At 40.9% G+C, this 18395-nt stretch overlaps 1 protein-coding gene across 2 annotated transcripts in view; it reads right to left on the reverse strand.

The window, feature by feature from the left end:
• The window catches only part of Man1a2 (mannosidase alpha class 1A member 2), a 126885-nt gene extending 119372 nt beyond the window's left edge, over positions 1–7513 (reverse strand). For both annotated transcript variants that reach the window (XM_074050668.1, XM_074050667.1), the window contains exon 1: positions 6933–7513. In XM_074050668.1, the coding sequence (XP_073906769.1) occupies positions 6933–7234 (302 nt within the window). In that variant the 5' untranslated portion in view covers positions 7235–7513. The remainder of the gene's footprint in view (positions 1–6932) is intronic.
• Between the last annotated feature and the right edge of the window lie 10882 nt (positions 7514–18395).

Genomic DNA, 18395 nt, shown 5'->3' on the forward strand with positions numbered 1-18395 from the left:
GCACTTGCTAGGCTGGAGCGCTCTACTACTTGAGCCACACTTCCAGCCCTTTTTCCTTGGGTTATTTTGGAGACAGGATCTCAGTTTTTGCCCAGGCCAGCCCGGACGATGATTTTCTGCCATACCTGAGATGACCATGCTCAGCATTCTTCTGTTGAGATGGGGTCTCACAAACTACTTGCCAGGGCTGGCCTTGAACCACGATCCTCTAATCTCAGCCTCCCAAGAAGTTAGGATTGCAGGTGTGAGCCACTGGCAGCAACCTCAGACACAGTCTGTTGTTGACTAAAACACTGATTTGTGGTGCCTGACTGTATTCTCCAAGTAGCAGTGCCTGAGGTTCATAGGTAGTGTTTTTTTAATTCAGTTAATAAAATTTTCTCCATCCATTTTAAAGTGTTGGATCCATGGGTGAGTTGAAATGTATTTCTTATAAGCAGGTAGGTCTAATTTTTATATAATTATGTGGTTCGTTAAAAAGTGAGTCCTTGTTCATTGTTGGGATTTTCTTACTGTTCTTTTGTGGCAAGTTCTGGATTGTCTTCATGAATTATATATTCTACCTTTGTTATAGGAAAAATTACTTGGGGCGGAAGGCCATACAGTAGTTTATTCCACCTTATTTGCTAGTAAAGAATTGATATCAACTTTAAGTATGTAAAGGAAAAATCTTAAAATACATGCTATATATAAATCATATTAGTATTCTGGAAGGAATATTCTGAGGTGGTGAGCTTGATGCCTTAACAAAAAAGAAATATTAGTAAGAGAAAATAAATACTAATAGCCCTAGAACGTTTCTTGTGAAACCCAAAGGAAGTTTATAAAGATATTATAGCTTTTACAGCAAATAAACTAGTGTTTGAACAAATTTTATTTCCTTGAACCATTTAACTACAACCAATAAATACTGTTCACCTATTATGGGCATTTTACATTGTTAGCTCCTGGAATATTTAAGACAAGAATGAAAACATACTGATATATTCAGCAATTTTTGAAATGGAGAACTAATAAAAGCAAAGTTACAATTATTTTGCTGTGGATCAAAGTAAGCTGTCCTCAAATACAGTCTCCTCAAGGTTACTAAAATACTTGTGGAAAGGCAAAGAGAAAAAAAAAACTGTCAAAAAGGTAGCCATCACAAAGTTTATGTCAGAATCTGAAAAAAAATCTTTACTAATCTATAACTGTAACCGGAATTTAACACAAGCCTTACTTCATGAAAGGAACAATGCTCAAACTATGACCCTACCCCAACTGTTCAGGGATAGAAACCGCCTCTGAACTCAGAGCACTGCTTAGCTTCCCCTTCCACAAAGTCCCTTTCCAATTCTTTTGTTTGTTTGTTTGAACTCAGGGTTTCACGATTGCAAAGCAGGCACTCAACCACTTGAGCCATGCCTCCATTCCAGTTTGCTCTGGTTGTTTTGCATATGGGGTTCACAAACTATTTTCCTGGACTGGCCTAGAACTAATGCTCTCAGTCACCTAAGTAGCTAGGATTATAGGAATAAGCCACCAGCACCAGGTCCAATTCTTATCTGATTATCTAACTAGCTACATTCCAGCAACTCTGAGGGTTTATGCAAAGGAAATAGTAAGAACTGCATTCTAAATAATAAGGGACAAGACAGAAAGAATCTTAGTGACCATCCATACTGCCAGCTGTACTCTGAATTTGAGAATTACATAAAATCCTACTCCAGCACCAAAACAGTTGAGACTGCTGAAGATGCTACAGAACAAAGTAAAACAGACTAAGATTTGTACAGATCAACTTGTGCTCTGACTAGAGATGAAAATGATATTCAACTTTCTTATTCGAAGACCAAGAACAACAATAATACAGCAAAGATATCTACAACCAATCTGAAATTGACATTTGTCAAGTATAAACAGGCCCTACCTACTTCACATCTAAATTAAAAAAAGAATGGGTAAAACAACCATGAGCCAAAAGGGAAGAAATATATTATAAGGGAAATGGAATATCCAACAGATTTATTAGTAGATAAAACAACGAAACCTCCCCCAAACAGGAACAGAAAGCCTTAAGAACAGAATAGGGAGCTGGGTGTGGAGGTTCACACCTGCAATCACCACACTAGAGACTGAGAAGGATTCTTAGTTTGAGGCACATCTGGACTTCAGACAGACCTTGTCTCCAACAACAACAAAAAACCAACATGACTGCAGAGGAGGTGGTATGAAGGCATAGAAGAGGAATAAAATAAACGTGGAAGGAAAATTAAAATTTTCCACTCTTCTACTAAAAAGCAAAAGCTAACTTGAGAAACTCACTAAAGCACAGTGCCATGGATCTGGGCTAGCCACATGTCAAGTGCAATATCTACTATACTGACCAGTGCAGGTTTAAAGGGATTATACTGAGTGCAATGTCACATAGCTAATGAGTAGAACCAAAATTCAATTGTAGGTCCTTCTTTCTCCAAAGCCTGTATTGCTTTTCCCCTTTGAGGAAACTATCAGAGGTAAATGTACCTGATCCTCAAGTATTTGATTCATACTAAAATCCTGACTGAAGAATAAAACTTATGGCTGTTCAAATAAATGTTTTAAACACATACAACACATATGTATAATGTGATTATACAAACAAATATCAGTTTCAAAAGAGAGAAAAAAAGTAAATTTTAATGTTTAGGTCTATCCACACAGATTATAAAAATGATTTTTTAGATCTGGGCATATTATAGCAACATTCATGCATATTATAACCAATTCCTATTTGGGGTACTTTAAAAACACAAATGCTAAAAATGACCATAATCAATACGAAAGTACATATTTTACATTTTTTGTAAGTATCACCTTAAAGGTTTATATTGATAGTTTGAAAAGTGGCTGATGAAAACATGAAATTCATACAACCTCATTTATATAAATTAAAACATTAACCAAATATAGTATAAATTTCTTAGTAATCAGTGGCTATGCAACCCAGACACCTAGAAATTATCCTGGACTCCCTGCTCCTCCTGCCTTAGTACCCATATTCAACCAACCCCCCCACTGTCTATAAAACCTAATAGTTCAACATCTGTTGACTCAGCTTCTTTTCTCCCCTAATTCTCTCCTTCCCCATTGTTACCATATTATTGTAACTAAACACCCTCTGTGACCTAAACTTCCTACCTGGTTATCCCACTCCACCCCCTCACCCCCCTACACAAAAGTGATCATATATAATGTTTTTAAATTTAACATTATCATGTCATTCCTGTGCCTCAATGACTTCCCACAGGATGCTTAGAATAAAGATCAAAACACTTAACTACAAATGCTCTAGCATCCAGCCTAAAGGTGCAAACTAAACTATAGCCAGGTTGAATACTGATTCATGATGTTTACTTATTTGACATCTTAATTGAGTGGCATAAAACAGAGAACACATAGCCCTCAAGAGGGAGCAGCTGGGTGTTACCATCTGAAAATAAAGACCTGAGTATTGCCCTAGCCTAAAAAAATTTTTTTTTTAATTTTTAAGAGAAATCAGAAGTTCAGACTTTTATGTGAAATCTGATTTATGAGTGCTAGCAACTAATTCACTGTTGTAACTTCTTAAGGAGACCCAAAGAACTTGTATGTGGCCAAATTTGGCTTCTCATCTGTTCTCCTCACCTGGCCCCATAGCTGCTCTCCACATAGGTCATTCTGAACATTCCTCAGACCCCCAGTGACACCAAGCTTTTTCACCTTAGGGCTCTCATCCTCTGCTTCTATCACATCTCCCCTCCTCCCATCACTACTTCACTCACATATCTTCCGGTTTCTGGGCACTGCTTCCTCCATGAAGCTTTCCCATTCTCACTACTCTCCACCCCACTCCACATGCAAGGTTACTCCATTATGTGCTCTGATTGTTTTGAGAACAATTTCAAATCACTCATTATACCTTGAAACCAAAATTACTTATTTAAAACCCATAACCCCCCCTAGACAGTAAACTCCAGATAAACAGGGCCTGACACAAATGACATACCATATATACTTGTTGCTAACTAATAGCTTGGTTATAAAATGTTCCTTTAGGCAATAAAGTGTACTTTTAAAATCTCACACCATACCGCTGGTGGCTCACACCTGTCATCCTAGCTCCCTGGGAGGCAGAGATCAGGAGGACTGCTGTTCAAGGACATCCTGGGCAGATTTCACAAGACCCCATCTCAAAACACTCAATACGGGCAGGGGGAGAGATGGCCCAAACAATGTCTAAACATATGAGTAAGTGAATAAACGATAAAAAAAAATTCTCAAGACAAAAAAAAAGTCTAAACATATGAGTAAGTGAATAAACGATAAAAAAAAATACTCAAGACGAAAAAAAAGCACGACGTAGTAAAGCACCTGCCTAGCAAGTATGAGGTCCTGAGTCCAAACCCCAGTACTGCAAAAAAAAAAAAAAAGAATTACACCATACCCACTTTTTAAAGTACATATACAATACTTAAACTTTAGTGGACTAAGAATTAAAAGATAATTACCGATAACAGTAGTTAACGTTTATTAATAATTGTCTAAGTGCATGTATTACCTTACTCAGTACAACAACCTGTAAAGTAGATGCCACTATCCTACAGAGAAAGCAACTTAGGCATGGAGTGTAAAATTCACTGAAGTTCACACATGCAATCAGTAGCAAACCACAGTATGAATCCATGGGGTCTGGCTTCAGAACTTTAAACACTAAACTGCTCTAGTAACTAATTCACTAATAAAGAAACACCAGTCCAGCAGGTATCCCTTAAGTACTGTTAATAAAAAGTAATGGTCATAATTTATCTCCTATTACTTATTAAAGGTGGTTTCTCATCCCTCTATCCTGTATCCTTACACACTCACAATTAAAATAGTCAATATTTTATCTTCTAAATTAAGAAAGGTCTTTTATCCACACCCAAAACAGGTATGCTCTTAGTACCAAATAATTCTGTAATAATCTCTTTTTGAATTATTTTTAAGTTAAAATTTACACATTAATAATTGAATGTTTGTGCTTCCATATTCTAAATTTACACTTAATTTAAAATGTATTTCCTTGCTCAAAGTAAAAGAATTCTTATCTATGTTTTTGGATAAAGTAAGCAAAAAAAAAAAATACTAAGCAAATAAAAATATAAACTGATATAACCACAGAAATATACACAGAGATAATACAGAGATCCTTCCCTAACTAAACTCCTCACTATCTGAATTCTCCTTTTCCAAAACTTGGTAACCAAACAGATTCCAAAAAATTCTCACATGCATCATCTGTACCCGTACTTTTATTGTCCAAATCAAGGCTCTGTCTCACTGACCACTCTCTGCTGTCAGAAGTCTATAACCAATCTCCCACTCCAAACTCAGGAACCCAGGAGTTTTACACAGCAAAAGTATCCATTCATGGCCTACATAATTTAAGAATTTTTTTAGGAGATTTCAGCAGTCTTTTAAAAACTGAATGAAGCGCACATATTTATAATCTCATTCAAATTTTTTATTTTAGTTTCAATTACCTGAAAAAAATCTAAATTCTCTAAATGTAAATCTCTTTAAACTAAAAATTGGCAATTTTTTTAAACTTTTAGCTCACACAAAATATAAAGGAAACTGCTTAATATATGATAGTTTACTGTAATAGTTAAATAATGTTAGTGCATAACTGCTGTCAAAGACCTCTGATGTCAGTCTTGAATAATGAATTTCTTTCAAATATTCATCATACCATCATACATACCACAGGAAATAAAGCATTCAAGGAAAACCACTTTGCTAATTTTTCAGTAACATATTTCTCAAAAATCACAAAAAACAAAGGGCAAAATTAAAGAAACAAATCTAAAAGTACAAAAGTTGAAAATGGCAAAAGATCACATTAACTTACAGAAGAATGATATGAAACAGTATTATGACTACTCCATAGGTTCAATCACAAGTCAAAAGCCATCACCAAGTAATGGATTCACTAGGCTGGGAAACAGGAACAGCTTCAGTCCAGCAGTGTATCTGCCCAAGTGTTCAACTTAGGCTCACATTTGAACCTAAGTTTTTTCAAACTAAATTAAAACTAACATCAGTTGAAAACTGAGCTCAAGTTCTTTTTCACATGCTCAAGAATTATTTTAAGAAATAGAGATAAGAGTTTGAAAGAAGTAAAGCTACTTCCCAAGTCTCCTTTGAGTAAAAATATATGTGATTAAAAGGGACTGCAACTAGAGCTTCCATTTCATCCTAATTCGACTATCCTCCCCCCAGGATCTCACTTCAGATATGACCTGAGATCATGTGAACCTCAACTGACCAAGGCTTGACACAGCCCACCTCTTACATTCAAACAAAAGATCACAGCAAATTTAATGAGGGAAAAACTACATTTTATCCACAAGATTCAAAGTGACTTCACCTTGATTACTTCCATAAGGAGCCCAAGCACACATCCTGAAGAATGACAGGCTGTACTCTGTTCTGTCCATGCTTGCCATCCAAAACCCGGAGTCTCCACTAAGATTCTAACTGCAAGCTGGAGAAGGACAGTCCTCTGGGTGGGCAGAGCTCACAGGCGCTGTCAGGATTCAATGCACTGATCTTACATGGTGCCACTGTGACTGCATGCCACATGCAGGCGCAGCGTATGTCACTATTTCTCTAGGTTAAATTTTCATCCTTCCATTCCCATTGTCCACATCAAACAACTCTGAACACATGTTTCTCCCATAAAAAGCGGAAGAGCTGGACTCCAGGTGGGACACCAGCCTATGGGTCTACTAGTCAGTTGTGACCTAACAAGTCTTACAACCCTTACATTTTACTGAAAGAGACAGAGATGAGGGGAGAGAGGAGAGACTGATTTTGATTGACGGATAAGATGCAATCACCGTACCTTGCTCTGCCCAATACTAATACCCGAATTTCTGAAATCAACCAACCTGTGTCTGTGTTCATCAGGTCCGTGGATCAGGAAGACTCCAGGGTTTTTAGCCCCTTTGCCAGCATCTACGTGAGGAATTAACACATCTTCTAAACCCAGATCAAAGCGTTTGTGTTTTGAAGAGTCTGGAAGGAAGAAGAATGCCCCAAAACACAGGGTGACGAAGGCACTAAGGATCAGGAGAAGAATAAACTTCTCGGAAAGTCTCAAGGTAGCCCTGTGATGCGGGAAGGAGGGCGGCCCCAGGTTCAGAGGTGGAATCCTGCGTCCAGACAGGGGCAGCAGGGCTGGGGTAGTCATCGCTTAGGCTGTTGGGCAGAATATTTCACAAAGTTCTCATCTTATGCCAAATGTACAATACATGGAACCGTCTTCAAAAAAGAAATGGATAAACTCAACCGTTCTCCTCCTAAAGAATTCTTGTGCTTTTGGGGTTTTCTGTATTCAAAAAAAAAAAAAAAAAAAAAAAGAGGGCACCTCTCACGCTCTCCAATTACCCCAAAAACCTGGGTGACCTCTCCAGCGACAGCCAGCTTGTGTCCCGTAATAGCGCCTTGCCATCTGGCTTTCAGAACCTCATCGGGTGGCCATAAGTCTCCTCTTCATTCCCAGGAGCAGACCGGGCGAGCCACACTGCAGAAAAGCTGCAAGGTGGCTTCTTCCATTGCTGCACCCGCGAGATGCTCAATCGGGGTTCCCTCGCCCCAGAAAGGAGCTTGGCGAGCTCCCGGGACGCCTCTGTCGCACAGTGCCCAGCCTCGGCAGTCCCCAACAAGGGAGGAAGGTGTCCACCGCGCTGGGAAGCCGCGGCCGGCGCGCGCGGGGAGGATGGGGGTGGAAGGAGCCGGCGGGAGCGGCCGACCACCCGCGCGTCCCGCCGCCACCGCCGCCGCCGCCGCTCCACGGGCTCCGGGGCTCGGCTCCGACGCCGCCCGCTCGACGGCTGGCACGCGGGGCGGTCGCGTCCCCAACACCTCGGCCCTCCGAGCCGCCGCCGCCGCCGCCGCGCGCGCGCGTCTGTCAGCCAGCGGAACTTCCTCCTCCCGCGGCCACGGAGCGGCCTGGGCGCGCGCGGGGGAGGGGACGGCACGGGAGGGAACGGGAGGGAAGCGCTGAGGCCGCCCCCACTCGGCTCCTCCTCCAGCTCGCCGCGGCCAGCTCAGGGACCCGGGGCGCCTGCTCCGTAGCCGATCCCGGCCGCCGGGCCCGAATCCCCGCGCCTCCGCGGCGTGGGAGGAAGCCGGGCCGCGGCCCTCGGTCCGAGAACCCCAGGCTGGCGCCTGCTCATTCCTCGCTCCGCCCTGGCGAGGCGGGCGGGCGGAGGTCGGCACCGTCTCCTTCCTGCCGCTGGGCTGCCACGGGGGCCTCCTCCGCGCTGCCTCCCGGTGGCTGCGGCCCGGCCCTCGTCCCCAGCCCGCTGGAGGCCTACAAGAGCGGGGAACGGCCGCGGCGCTGACACTCGTTGGGCGCACGCCTGCTAGGAGCCAGTTGGGGGACGACGGGGCGCGGGCCGGCCTGCCGCCCCGACTCGCGAGTGGGCGTCCCCGGGCGGCGGAGTGTGAGCTGTGCGCGCGCACGCGCCCGGCCCCGCCGCCGCCGCCGCCGCCCCTCCCCCGCCCGGCGCTCCGGCCTCGCGGCCGCGGGCTCCCACCGCCAGCACAGCGCAGCGCGCGGCCCCCGGAAGCGGCCGGCCGGGACTCGGAGGCCGCGCGCCGCACGAAACCCCCGGGGTCAGAGGTCGTGCCTCCTGTAGGTGGGGTCGAGCCGGCGTGGGCGCGCGGCCGGGCTGGAAACGGACGGCCAAGGGTAACGCTCGCTCTTGCCGAGGCTGTGGAAGGCTGGGCCTCGGTGCAGAACGGAGTTCAAGGACAGGGTTCCAAACTTCTGCCCTGCAGACCATGTGCACGGAGTTGGGCGCCCAGCCACGTGCCCCGCTCTGTATTCGGAGTAAAATGGCAGCCTTGCCCTTTGCAGTGGTAGGTTCGTTTCCGAGGAGTCCGGTTGCCCTCATATGACAGAAGGCTCCTCATGGTTCAGCTTGTCACCTGTCTACCACCCCTCCCAAAAAAAAAAAGAGATAATACAGGTGCTAAAATCCAAAAAGACAAGATTGTTTAAATTCAGGCTTCAAAAACGATCTGAGTCAATTCTGTTGTCCCTAGTATTGTGAAGAACCACGTTGTGATTAAGTCCAAAAGGTTCCCTAACAATACCTGGGTATTCTTCCATCTGATTTGCTTCCGGATTATTTTTATTCTAATACTCAGTTGACATTCCCTGAACATATCCACACTGATGATTGGGAAATGGAGAAGAGGCCCTTACTTGGCAAGGTAGGGAACAATTAACCTTCGATTTAAAAAAAAAAAAAAGTTTCATGTTCGTTGGCACAATTAAAGAGTACATTCCAGTCTGCATGATTACCACACCACAAAAGAAGTCATTGTCATTGACAATGCTTTATAAAAGAAAACGACTAAATAAAAAAATGTCAAGGGCCATCTCTCAAGAATGCTCAATTCAAAGTGAGATACCTGTTGGACACCTGGGAAGAGTGGATGTCAGAAATTCTTGCCTTCCCGAAGTGTCCATAAAATATGCCTATTTTATGACTAAAGTCTTCAATGTTGAGACTCTGAGCCAAAGGAAAAGACAAACTTTGGCTTCCTACTGTTGAGGTCATGTTCCAGGAAAAGTTAAGGGAAAATACTGACCTCTGAGTTAAGTAGCAAGTTATATAAATCTTGAAAAGTAACTATTACCTAGGTTGGTACCAAATTGCAAACCACAAGAAATAGCAATCAGATGAAACTTGCCATGACCTAGTTGACAAATGTGTCTTTAGCAAGTTCAACCTTGTAGCTGGTGGAGGAGTCTTACATGTGCCCTTGCTTGTTTTGCAAAATTTGTTTTTTCTTTCATGAAAGTAAAAGCTGCGTTATATAAGTTGGGGGGGTCCTTGCAAGTATCCAAATGCAGTCACAGTTGATGCCAACAGTGATCTTTTACACACACACACTTCTAGAGACATGACTAAGTTTTTAAAAGAAACAGTATTGTTTATTTAAAAAGTAAATTACTTTATTCATTATAGTTACAATTATAGAAAATATGAATATAAAAGTAAAGGGGAATATTTGAAAAAGATTATAGCTCTTAGGATATTGATATTACTTGTGATTTTCTTCCATGTGTTCTGTTTGTGTTAAATTTATAACTTAATAAATTTATAAAGAAACTGATATTTGAGAAAGTTAAGGTCGGATTTCAATCTGTGGACAGTTAAATCAAGGTGAACACACAGACTGGTCCATCTGAAGACATTCACAGCAAGCAGAGTATGTGAACTGACGTGTGTGTGTGTGTGTGTGTGTGCATATACATGTAACAGGATTTCATCCCAGAGAGTCTAAACAGACTCATTTTCAAAGAGTAGCAAGGCTTTGATCAAAGGTGTAGACAAGATTCCAAAATAACAGATAAAATAGTGATTTTCCTTTTACAAATCCATATTAACATTTTAGGAGATTAAAATTATTAAATTATTAACAAAACAAAATTTACTCCTACAAACTTAATAGGACTGCTCTAAGATCCACTCATATTGCAATATTGTTTAATCCTATATTGACTTTTCTATTATCAAAGTAATTTTAACACCTATTATACACGCATCATCATCTAGCCCTGTTTTAAATGAAATAAGTCATATACTAGAGAAAAATACATATAACTGGTGTGCAAAAAATGCTTTAGTTTCCTTACATAAACTGTTTCTTCATAGTTTTACTGGTTCCCACAGTGTCCAAGGACAATGTTGGGGGAAAAAAATCACCAGACACGACCAGTGAATGTGTAGGGAAATACCGGGCTCTGGCTGTGCTCTTTCCACTCTTTTCCTGTGTTTTCCTCAAAGATCAGGAAAAATTTGTAGTTCAAAGATACAAAACAAGTTAGTTCCATAAACGTCAGCAAAGCCAAAAAAGCCTGGGCTGCCTCTCAAAGCCAAAGTACCTCAGGATCATGTGCTTATAAGTGACACATTTGTTGAGGGATTACTGTGTGACAAATCCTCTAGAAAGTACTAGAGATATGGAGAAAGAAGAATCTTCATGCTTAATGAGCTTGTGTGTGGGTTGTGGGTGGGTGTGTGTTGGGGAAGGTGGGTAATAGATGAACACTAGTGATTATAAGACAGTGAGAAGAGTGGCTGTTAGAATAAAGTACCAGGGGCTTATGGGAACACCAACAGAGCACTATAGTGAGGGGAGATGGATGAGAAGTAGGTCAGGAAAGGTTCTTGGATCAAGTATCACCTGAGCTAGGCCTTTAATTACTAGAAGGGTTATGTTCCAACTAAGGAGTAGAGCTTGCACAGGCCCAGAGCTGTATTTTCCTCCCAGTTATCCACAACCCTCCTGGTTTTACTCTTCCAATAAATGGCTTGCCTACCCCCAATTTCCCTACATACTTTTCTTGAGCTGGGAAAGTGAAAATGGTGGAACAGTGCTATTACCTGCATCACAAGTAAAACGAGTTCAGAATGACTAATAGGTATCATAAACATATTACTGTAATCAAAAGACCAAGATGGGGCTGGCAGAGTGGCTCAAGTGGTAGAGAGCCTGCCTAGCAAGCATGAGGCCCTGAGTTCAAATCCCAGTACTGCCAAAAAAAAAGGAAAAGACTGAGATGGCATGGCATTCTTGCTTTCATAGACAGTATTATGTTATTTCAGGCAAATGTTTTATCTTTTTAAATCCATTAATAAAATGAGGCTATTCACACATGGACAGAGTACTGTACCTAGTAGTAAAATACATAGATTTCAAACCTAGCTCCACTCCTTACTGAGTTTCAGGATTTATAGAACATAGAATAATCTGCCTATTTTGTAGGACTGTTTAAGGATCAAATGACCTATTTCCAAAATACTCTTAAAAACTTGTTTGCTCAGTACAAAACAATAGGTTATGTGGTGGTTATAGCATCTGTGTGACATGGAGACATTAGTACACTTAGTATTCCTCTGGGAAACTGTCCTTTCCCCAATCTTAGTCTTTGGTTCTAGATTGGGTTGCCTACAGTGGAGCAGAGAAGAGCTGAGACACTAGAAGGCTAAAGTAAGACTAAAGTATCCACATGCTGAGTGCTTGACTCAGGGGTAGAGCAGGGCTCTGAATGGTAGCTAGGGTGCCCAAAAGCACCTAGTGATTCGTTTCCTTGTGTCCAACCAGCAAGGCACTCAGAGGCCACTGCAGCCATGATTCAAGTATGTCCACAGTATTGTCAATGCAATACTGGTTTTGCAGGCATGCAAAATGCAAGAGGTACAGGATCATGGAGACTTGCACCGAGACAGAAAAAAGAAAGCCTGGGAGGCAGGCAGTGCATGACAGGGTCAGAGATGCCAGCAATGTGGAATGTCTGCTGAGGGAAGCTACAGCCATCAGGCAGAGCCAGCCAGGGTCCTTGGGAGTCACATCCCACCTGGGATGCCAGTAATGGAGCTGCAGGATTTAATGTTTTCCCTGCTGTGTTTCAGTCTTGCTCTGGTCCAACCCGTCCTTGCTGTCTTCCTGTTCCTCCCTTTTGGAATGGTAACTGTACCACTGTGTTTACACTGTACCATTGTATTTCGGAGGTGTGGAGCTTGCTGTGGTTTTTACAAGAGTTCATAGCTGAGTTTGCTTTAAGTTTCAGAAGAGACACTAGATGGGTTTTGGATCTAAGCTGGAACAGTTAAGAATTTGGGAGCTCTTGGAAATAGACTGAATGTATTTTACATTATGAGATGGATCTGGGCTTTGGGGTTAAAGTCAGGTGCCATAGTTTAGATCTGGACCAAAGGCCCATGTGTTAAAAGGTTTGGTCCTCAGCACTACTGAAAGGTACTAGAAACCGCAACATGGAGCCTAATGAGAGGCTTTCTGGTCATTAGGAGGTGGAATCTCAAGGGGATGGTGGGATCTCAGTCTCTCCCACATTTTCTCTTTTGCTTCCTGGCCATGAGGAGAGTGGTTTTGCTACCACATGTTCCCTGCCATTGTCACCCAGCACCTCCACCAGAGGACTAAAGGCAGTGGGTTTACCTGAGCATGGACTGGCTCCTCTAAACCACAAGCCAAAACAAACCTTTTCTCTTTATAACTTGATTAGCTTCTCAGATATTTGTTGTAGTGACAGAAAGCTAACTAACACAGTTATATAAACCTATAATTTCTTTTTCAGTTGGAGTTAGTGTCTGTGGCTCACAGCCAAGTCTTGAGTAACACCCTGCATGTCTCTACATGAAGCTACTGTGGCTGCCACTAGTATGTAAACATTGGTATTTTCACAAGTGTAAAGGATCAGGAACCAGAAGCAAGCCACTCTTTCAGATGACTCACAGGCTTACACCAGGGGTTGAAGCAGGTTAGACAGTAGAGAACAATGGTCTCTTTTGCAGCCAAGGGAAGAAATCCTTAAATTGAAAGGGCTGGGGAAAAGTGACAGTAGAGGTATATTGAAACTAGCAACCCCTACAGACACCTTGAAAACTGGATACTCACATCCAACCTTTATAAAAAGGAATCCGATGCCAAGAGGTTAAGCATTCTTTATAAATCTTTATATCAAGGTTACTTTAAATCTACTCTGTGCAGCTAGCTTGAGAATAGGTTTCATTGATTTATATACTCATTCATTAAATATAATTGACACCCAGTCTGTCAGGTTAATACCTGCTGTGTTCTAGGCATCAAAGATGAATAACATACAGGAAGCAGCTGCATATCATAAAAAGAACATGGCCTCTAAAACTGGAGAAACTTGGACCTAATCTTGTCTGCAGGGCAAGATCTTGGAAACACTAGAAATGTTCCCTGTCCTGAGTTTCTTCATCCATAAGATTAAAAATAAAAATACATACCTCATAGGGTTGTTATGAGAATGAAATTAGATAATGTATAGTGCTTTCTCCATAACTGGGACTTAGGAACTATTAACTGTTATTTTATCATGGGCATCAAGATGAGTAGGCACTGGCAGGAAGAAAGAAAGGGCCTTTAAAAAGACTTGGAGGAAGGAGAGAGTACACACCGTGTGTGACCTCATGTCTCTGTGGGAGAAGAGGGAAGTTTCTACTGGAGTACCACTTCTGGCTTCTTCACTATTACTCTTCACGCTCAGAAGTTATAGGATATGGTTTGACTATGAAATGTCCCCCAAAGGCTCACGAGTTCACTTGACCCTCAGACTGTGGCTCTGTTTTGGGAGGTGGCAGAAGCCTTAGGAGGTGAGGTCTTGTTGGAGGAAATAGGTCATTGGGGTGGCATGCCCATGGACTATAGCTTGCCCTGGCCCCTTCCTGTATCCCTCTCTCTGCTTGCTGTCTGCCATGAGGTGAACAACCTCCTCCTCCACATGTTCTTGCCACCATAATGTTCTGCCTTACCATGACCCAGTATCACTAGAGCCAAAGACCATGGACTGAACCCTCTGAAACTGTAAGCCAAAAGATATCTTTCTAGTCATTCTCTTTTCCCTTTCTGTCCCAGACTGCTGCAGGCAAAAGTTGGGGTAAACATGTTTGCAGACCCAGTCTTCCCCTTTTGTGAGCTACTTTGAGGCTAGACTTTATAGAGGTGGATAGTCAACAGTTGCCAAGCCCTTTTGAATTTCAAATCCAGAAATGAATTCTTTATTTGCTGTACTAAAGTTGACTTTTAAGACAAATCTCTATTTCACTGTCTTCTACATCTTATTTCATTCCAACTTGGTGTTTGGAGGAGGGACATGCAATTTGTTGACCCACTAGAAACTATAAATGGATCATTATAACTAGAACATAAATTGTAAGGGGAGGATAGTGAGAGATACAGATGGAGAGATAAACAGAAATATTTCTGCTCAAGTTGGTGCAGTAAGGTCATTTTCTATCCATTCCTCATCCTCCATACAAATAGCATGATGGCTAAAATGCAGAAAGAGAAAACTGAACAGAGATAACCAGGCTCTGAAACAAAATAAACATTTTCATGAACCAGAAATGAAACTGAAACATAAAGCACTTAGCAGGATGAAGCTAAGTGCTAACAGCCCACTGGGGTTTCAGGTTCAAAAGCCAAGATTTTTGTCTCGTGCAGGAGATAGGAATGAAAGATGCTTCAAACGAGGTAGAGGACAGAAGCCAGACTTAGCACGTGAATCCAGGAGCTGGTGAAAGAAAGCTGAAAATAACGGCTGCCACCCACTGCCTCGGGAAGCAGAAGGACAAAGACGTAGCCTTGGAACTAGGAACCAAGCCAAGCAGCTGACCATGTGATGGTTCTGGGGTACCCCCAGCATCACTATGGGTGAGGCAGAAGCATCAAAAAGGCCAACATTAGACCTGATTCAAGAAAGGAGGTCTGGGGATGCAAGTGGAGGCAAAAATTACTAGACATGCAGAGGGAATTGCAAAGGAAGTGGGAGAAAATTATAATCTAAAATGAAACAGAGAAAAGCAAATAGAAACTACCCCTTCAAAATGAGCCTAACCACCAAGTTCTAAACACATAAAAATATCTAATACTAAAAGGACATCCAACAAAAATGAACACTCAGGGCCTGAATTTACTACAAATAAAAAATAACTTTATGAAATTGACAGTATTAAGTGTTTTTGCCTCCTCAAATCAATAAATGAAGGCATAGCACCCATTTTAAAAGGTAAGAAATTAGGGAACAGGCTGAATAAGTAATAGATAGGGGCTGGGGAATGGATCAAGTGGTAGAGCATCTGCCTAGCAAGCGTGAGACCCTGAGATCAACGCCCAGTACCACTAGAAATAAATAATCGGGTAAATAGAAATAAGAACTAATAGAAATCTTGCAAAATAAAAACATAGTCATTTAAATGAAAAATCTCTGGAGATAACCAAAGTTGAAGAAAAAAGTAGAGAATTAAAAGAATGTACAAAGAGCTCACCCAGAAAAGATTAGAGAAATAAATATCTCTAAATATAGGGAAGAACATTTCAGATTCAGGGTGTTAGGTTGAGGGTTTCCAATTTATGTCTCACAGGAGTTCCAGAAGGCAAAATAGAGAGGAAGAGCAGAGAAGCAATACTTAAAAGTCAGGGGCTGAGTAGGCTGTAAAGTATTCTAATGAAAACATCAAAATATCATGTATCTCAGCACAGAGGTAAAGGCAAGCTAGCACGTTTACCACATTAGAGCAATATTACAGAACAATGAAAAATAAATATAAAGCCAACTTTTCAGAGGGAAAATATTGGTTATCTACAAAAGAACTATAAATTTCTCAAAAGCAGCAAGAGAAATAAGAAAGAAGTTTAAAAATTCTTAGCGTGAAATGAAAATAGAAACGTAGGAGAACCTTTGGGACACAGGAATGGCAGCTCTAAGAGAGGTTTACAACTAGGAATGCCTACACTAAAAAAATCAGAGAGCTCTGAAATAACCCAATGATGCACCTCAAGGTCTTAAAAAAACAAGAACAAACCCAAATTAGTAAGTGGAAAGAAATAATAAAGATCAGAGCAGAAATTAATGAAATGGAGATGAAAAGAGCAATACAAAGGATCAATGAACAAAGACATGCTTCTTTGAAAAGATAAACAAGATTGACAAAGTCTTAGCCAAACTAACCAAAAGAAACAGAGAGAAGACCTGAGTTAATAAAATTAGAGATGCAAATGGGAAGAGGCCAGTAGCTACCACTGAAATCTAAAGGATCCTTAGGGAATATCTTGAAAACTTATATTTCAATAAATCTGAAAATACTGAAGAAATGGATAAATTTTTAGATGAATACAACCTGCCAAATTGAGCCAACAAGATATAAACAATTTAAACATCCCTATAATGAGAAATGATATTGAAGCAGTAATAAAAATTCTCCCAATAAAGAAACACCCAGAACCAGACAGATTCAGTGCTGAATTCTACCAGACCATTAAGGAAGAACTAACACCAATGGTCTTCAAACTGTTCCATAAAATAGAAATTGAAGGAAAATTTCCAAACTCATTCTATGAAGCCAGAATTGCCCTGATCTCAAAACCATAGAAGGACACAACAAAAAAGAAAACTGTAGACCAATTTACCTGATGAACATTGATGCAGAAATCTTCAACAGAATACTTACAAACCAAATCTAACAACACATTTAAAAAGTCATACACCAAGATCAAGTTGGTTTCATTTCAAAAAAGCAAAATGTTCACTCTAACAAGTCAATAAATGTAATACAGCATATATATAGTATCAGACAAAATTCACATGAGCATCTCAATAAATACTGAAAAATCCTTTGACAAAATTTAATGTCCCTTCACAATAAAACCCTGAAGAAATTAGGAATAGAAGTGTCCTATCTCAGCATAATAAAAACTGTATATGAAAAACTATGGCCAACATAATACTAAATGGAGCAAAACTGAAAGCATTTTCTCTAAAACCAAGAAAAAGACAAGGTTCTCAACTCTCTCCACTCTTACTCAATATAGTACTTAAATTCTTAGCCAGAAGAAAAAAAACAAGAAAAGGCAGTAAAAGGAATACAAATAGGAAAGGAAGAGGTCAAATTATCCTATTCACAGATGATATGATCCTACACTTACAAGACCCTAAAGTTTCCACCAGAAAACTCTTACATCTAATAAACACTTTCAGCAAAGGAGCAGCATGCAGAATCATCATATAAAAATCAGTAGCTTCTCTATGTACCAATGACAAACATGCTGAGAAAGAAATCAGGAACCCAATCCTACTCACAATACCCTCAATAAAAAAAATAGTAGAGTTAAGTCCAAATATGTATTAGAACAATGAACATTACATTTCTAAAGACAGAAATTATCATCTTGGTTTAAAAACAATTTCAAGTTAGCAAGAAGCACTTTAAACCACAGAAAGACAAAATGGTAGGACAAAAAGATAAATGAACAAAATACTAACAAAAAGAAAACCTGATGAAACTATTAATGTCAGACAAAAATAGTCTTTTCAACCAAATACATTAATAGAAATAATGAATGTTATTACCAAGAAGTTTAATGTATATAACAACATAGCTTTCAATTTTGGAAAGAACAGCCAGAATTGGGAAGAGAAATTGAGAAGCCCACCATAGGACTGGGAGATTTTAACAATCAGAAACAGCTAGATCAAGCAGACAAAAAACAAGTAACACAGATTGAATCATGAAGGGTCCCTAGGGAGGCCACATTAAGTACTTGGGTTTTATTCTGAGCACAGTAGGAAACCATTAAATGATTCTAAGCAGAGATGTGATTAGATCAAAAAACCATTTTTAGAAGGATCACTCTGGTTTTAAAATGGAGAATGGACTTCAGGGTGGTCAAACAGCGCACAGGTAGGAAGACCGGTTAGAATGCTCTGCCGTCTGGCAGAGAGAGCTTACTGGCCTGAATTACAGTAGGGTCATCGGCAAAGGAGATGTGCAGGTGTTTAA

Source organism: Castor canadensis, chromosome 12, assembly GCF_047511655.1.
Source record: "Castor canadensis chromosome 12, mCasCan1.hap1v2, whole genome shotgun sequence".
Taxonomy (NCBI): domain Eukaryota; kingdom Metazoa; phylum Chordata; class Mammalia; order Rodentia; family Castoridae; genus Castor; species Castor canadensis.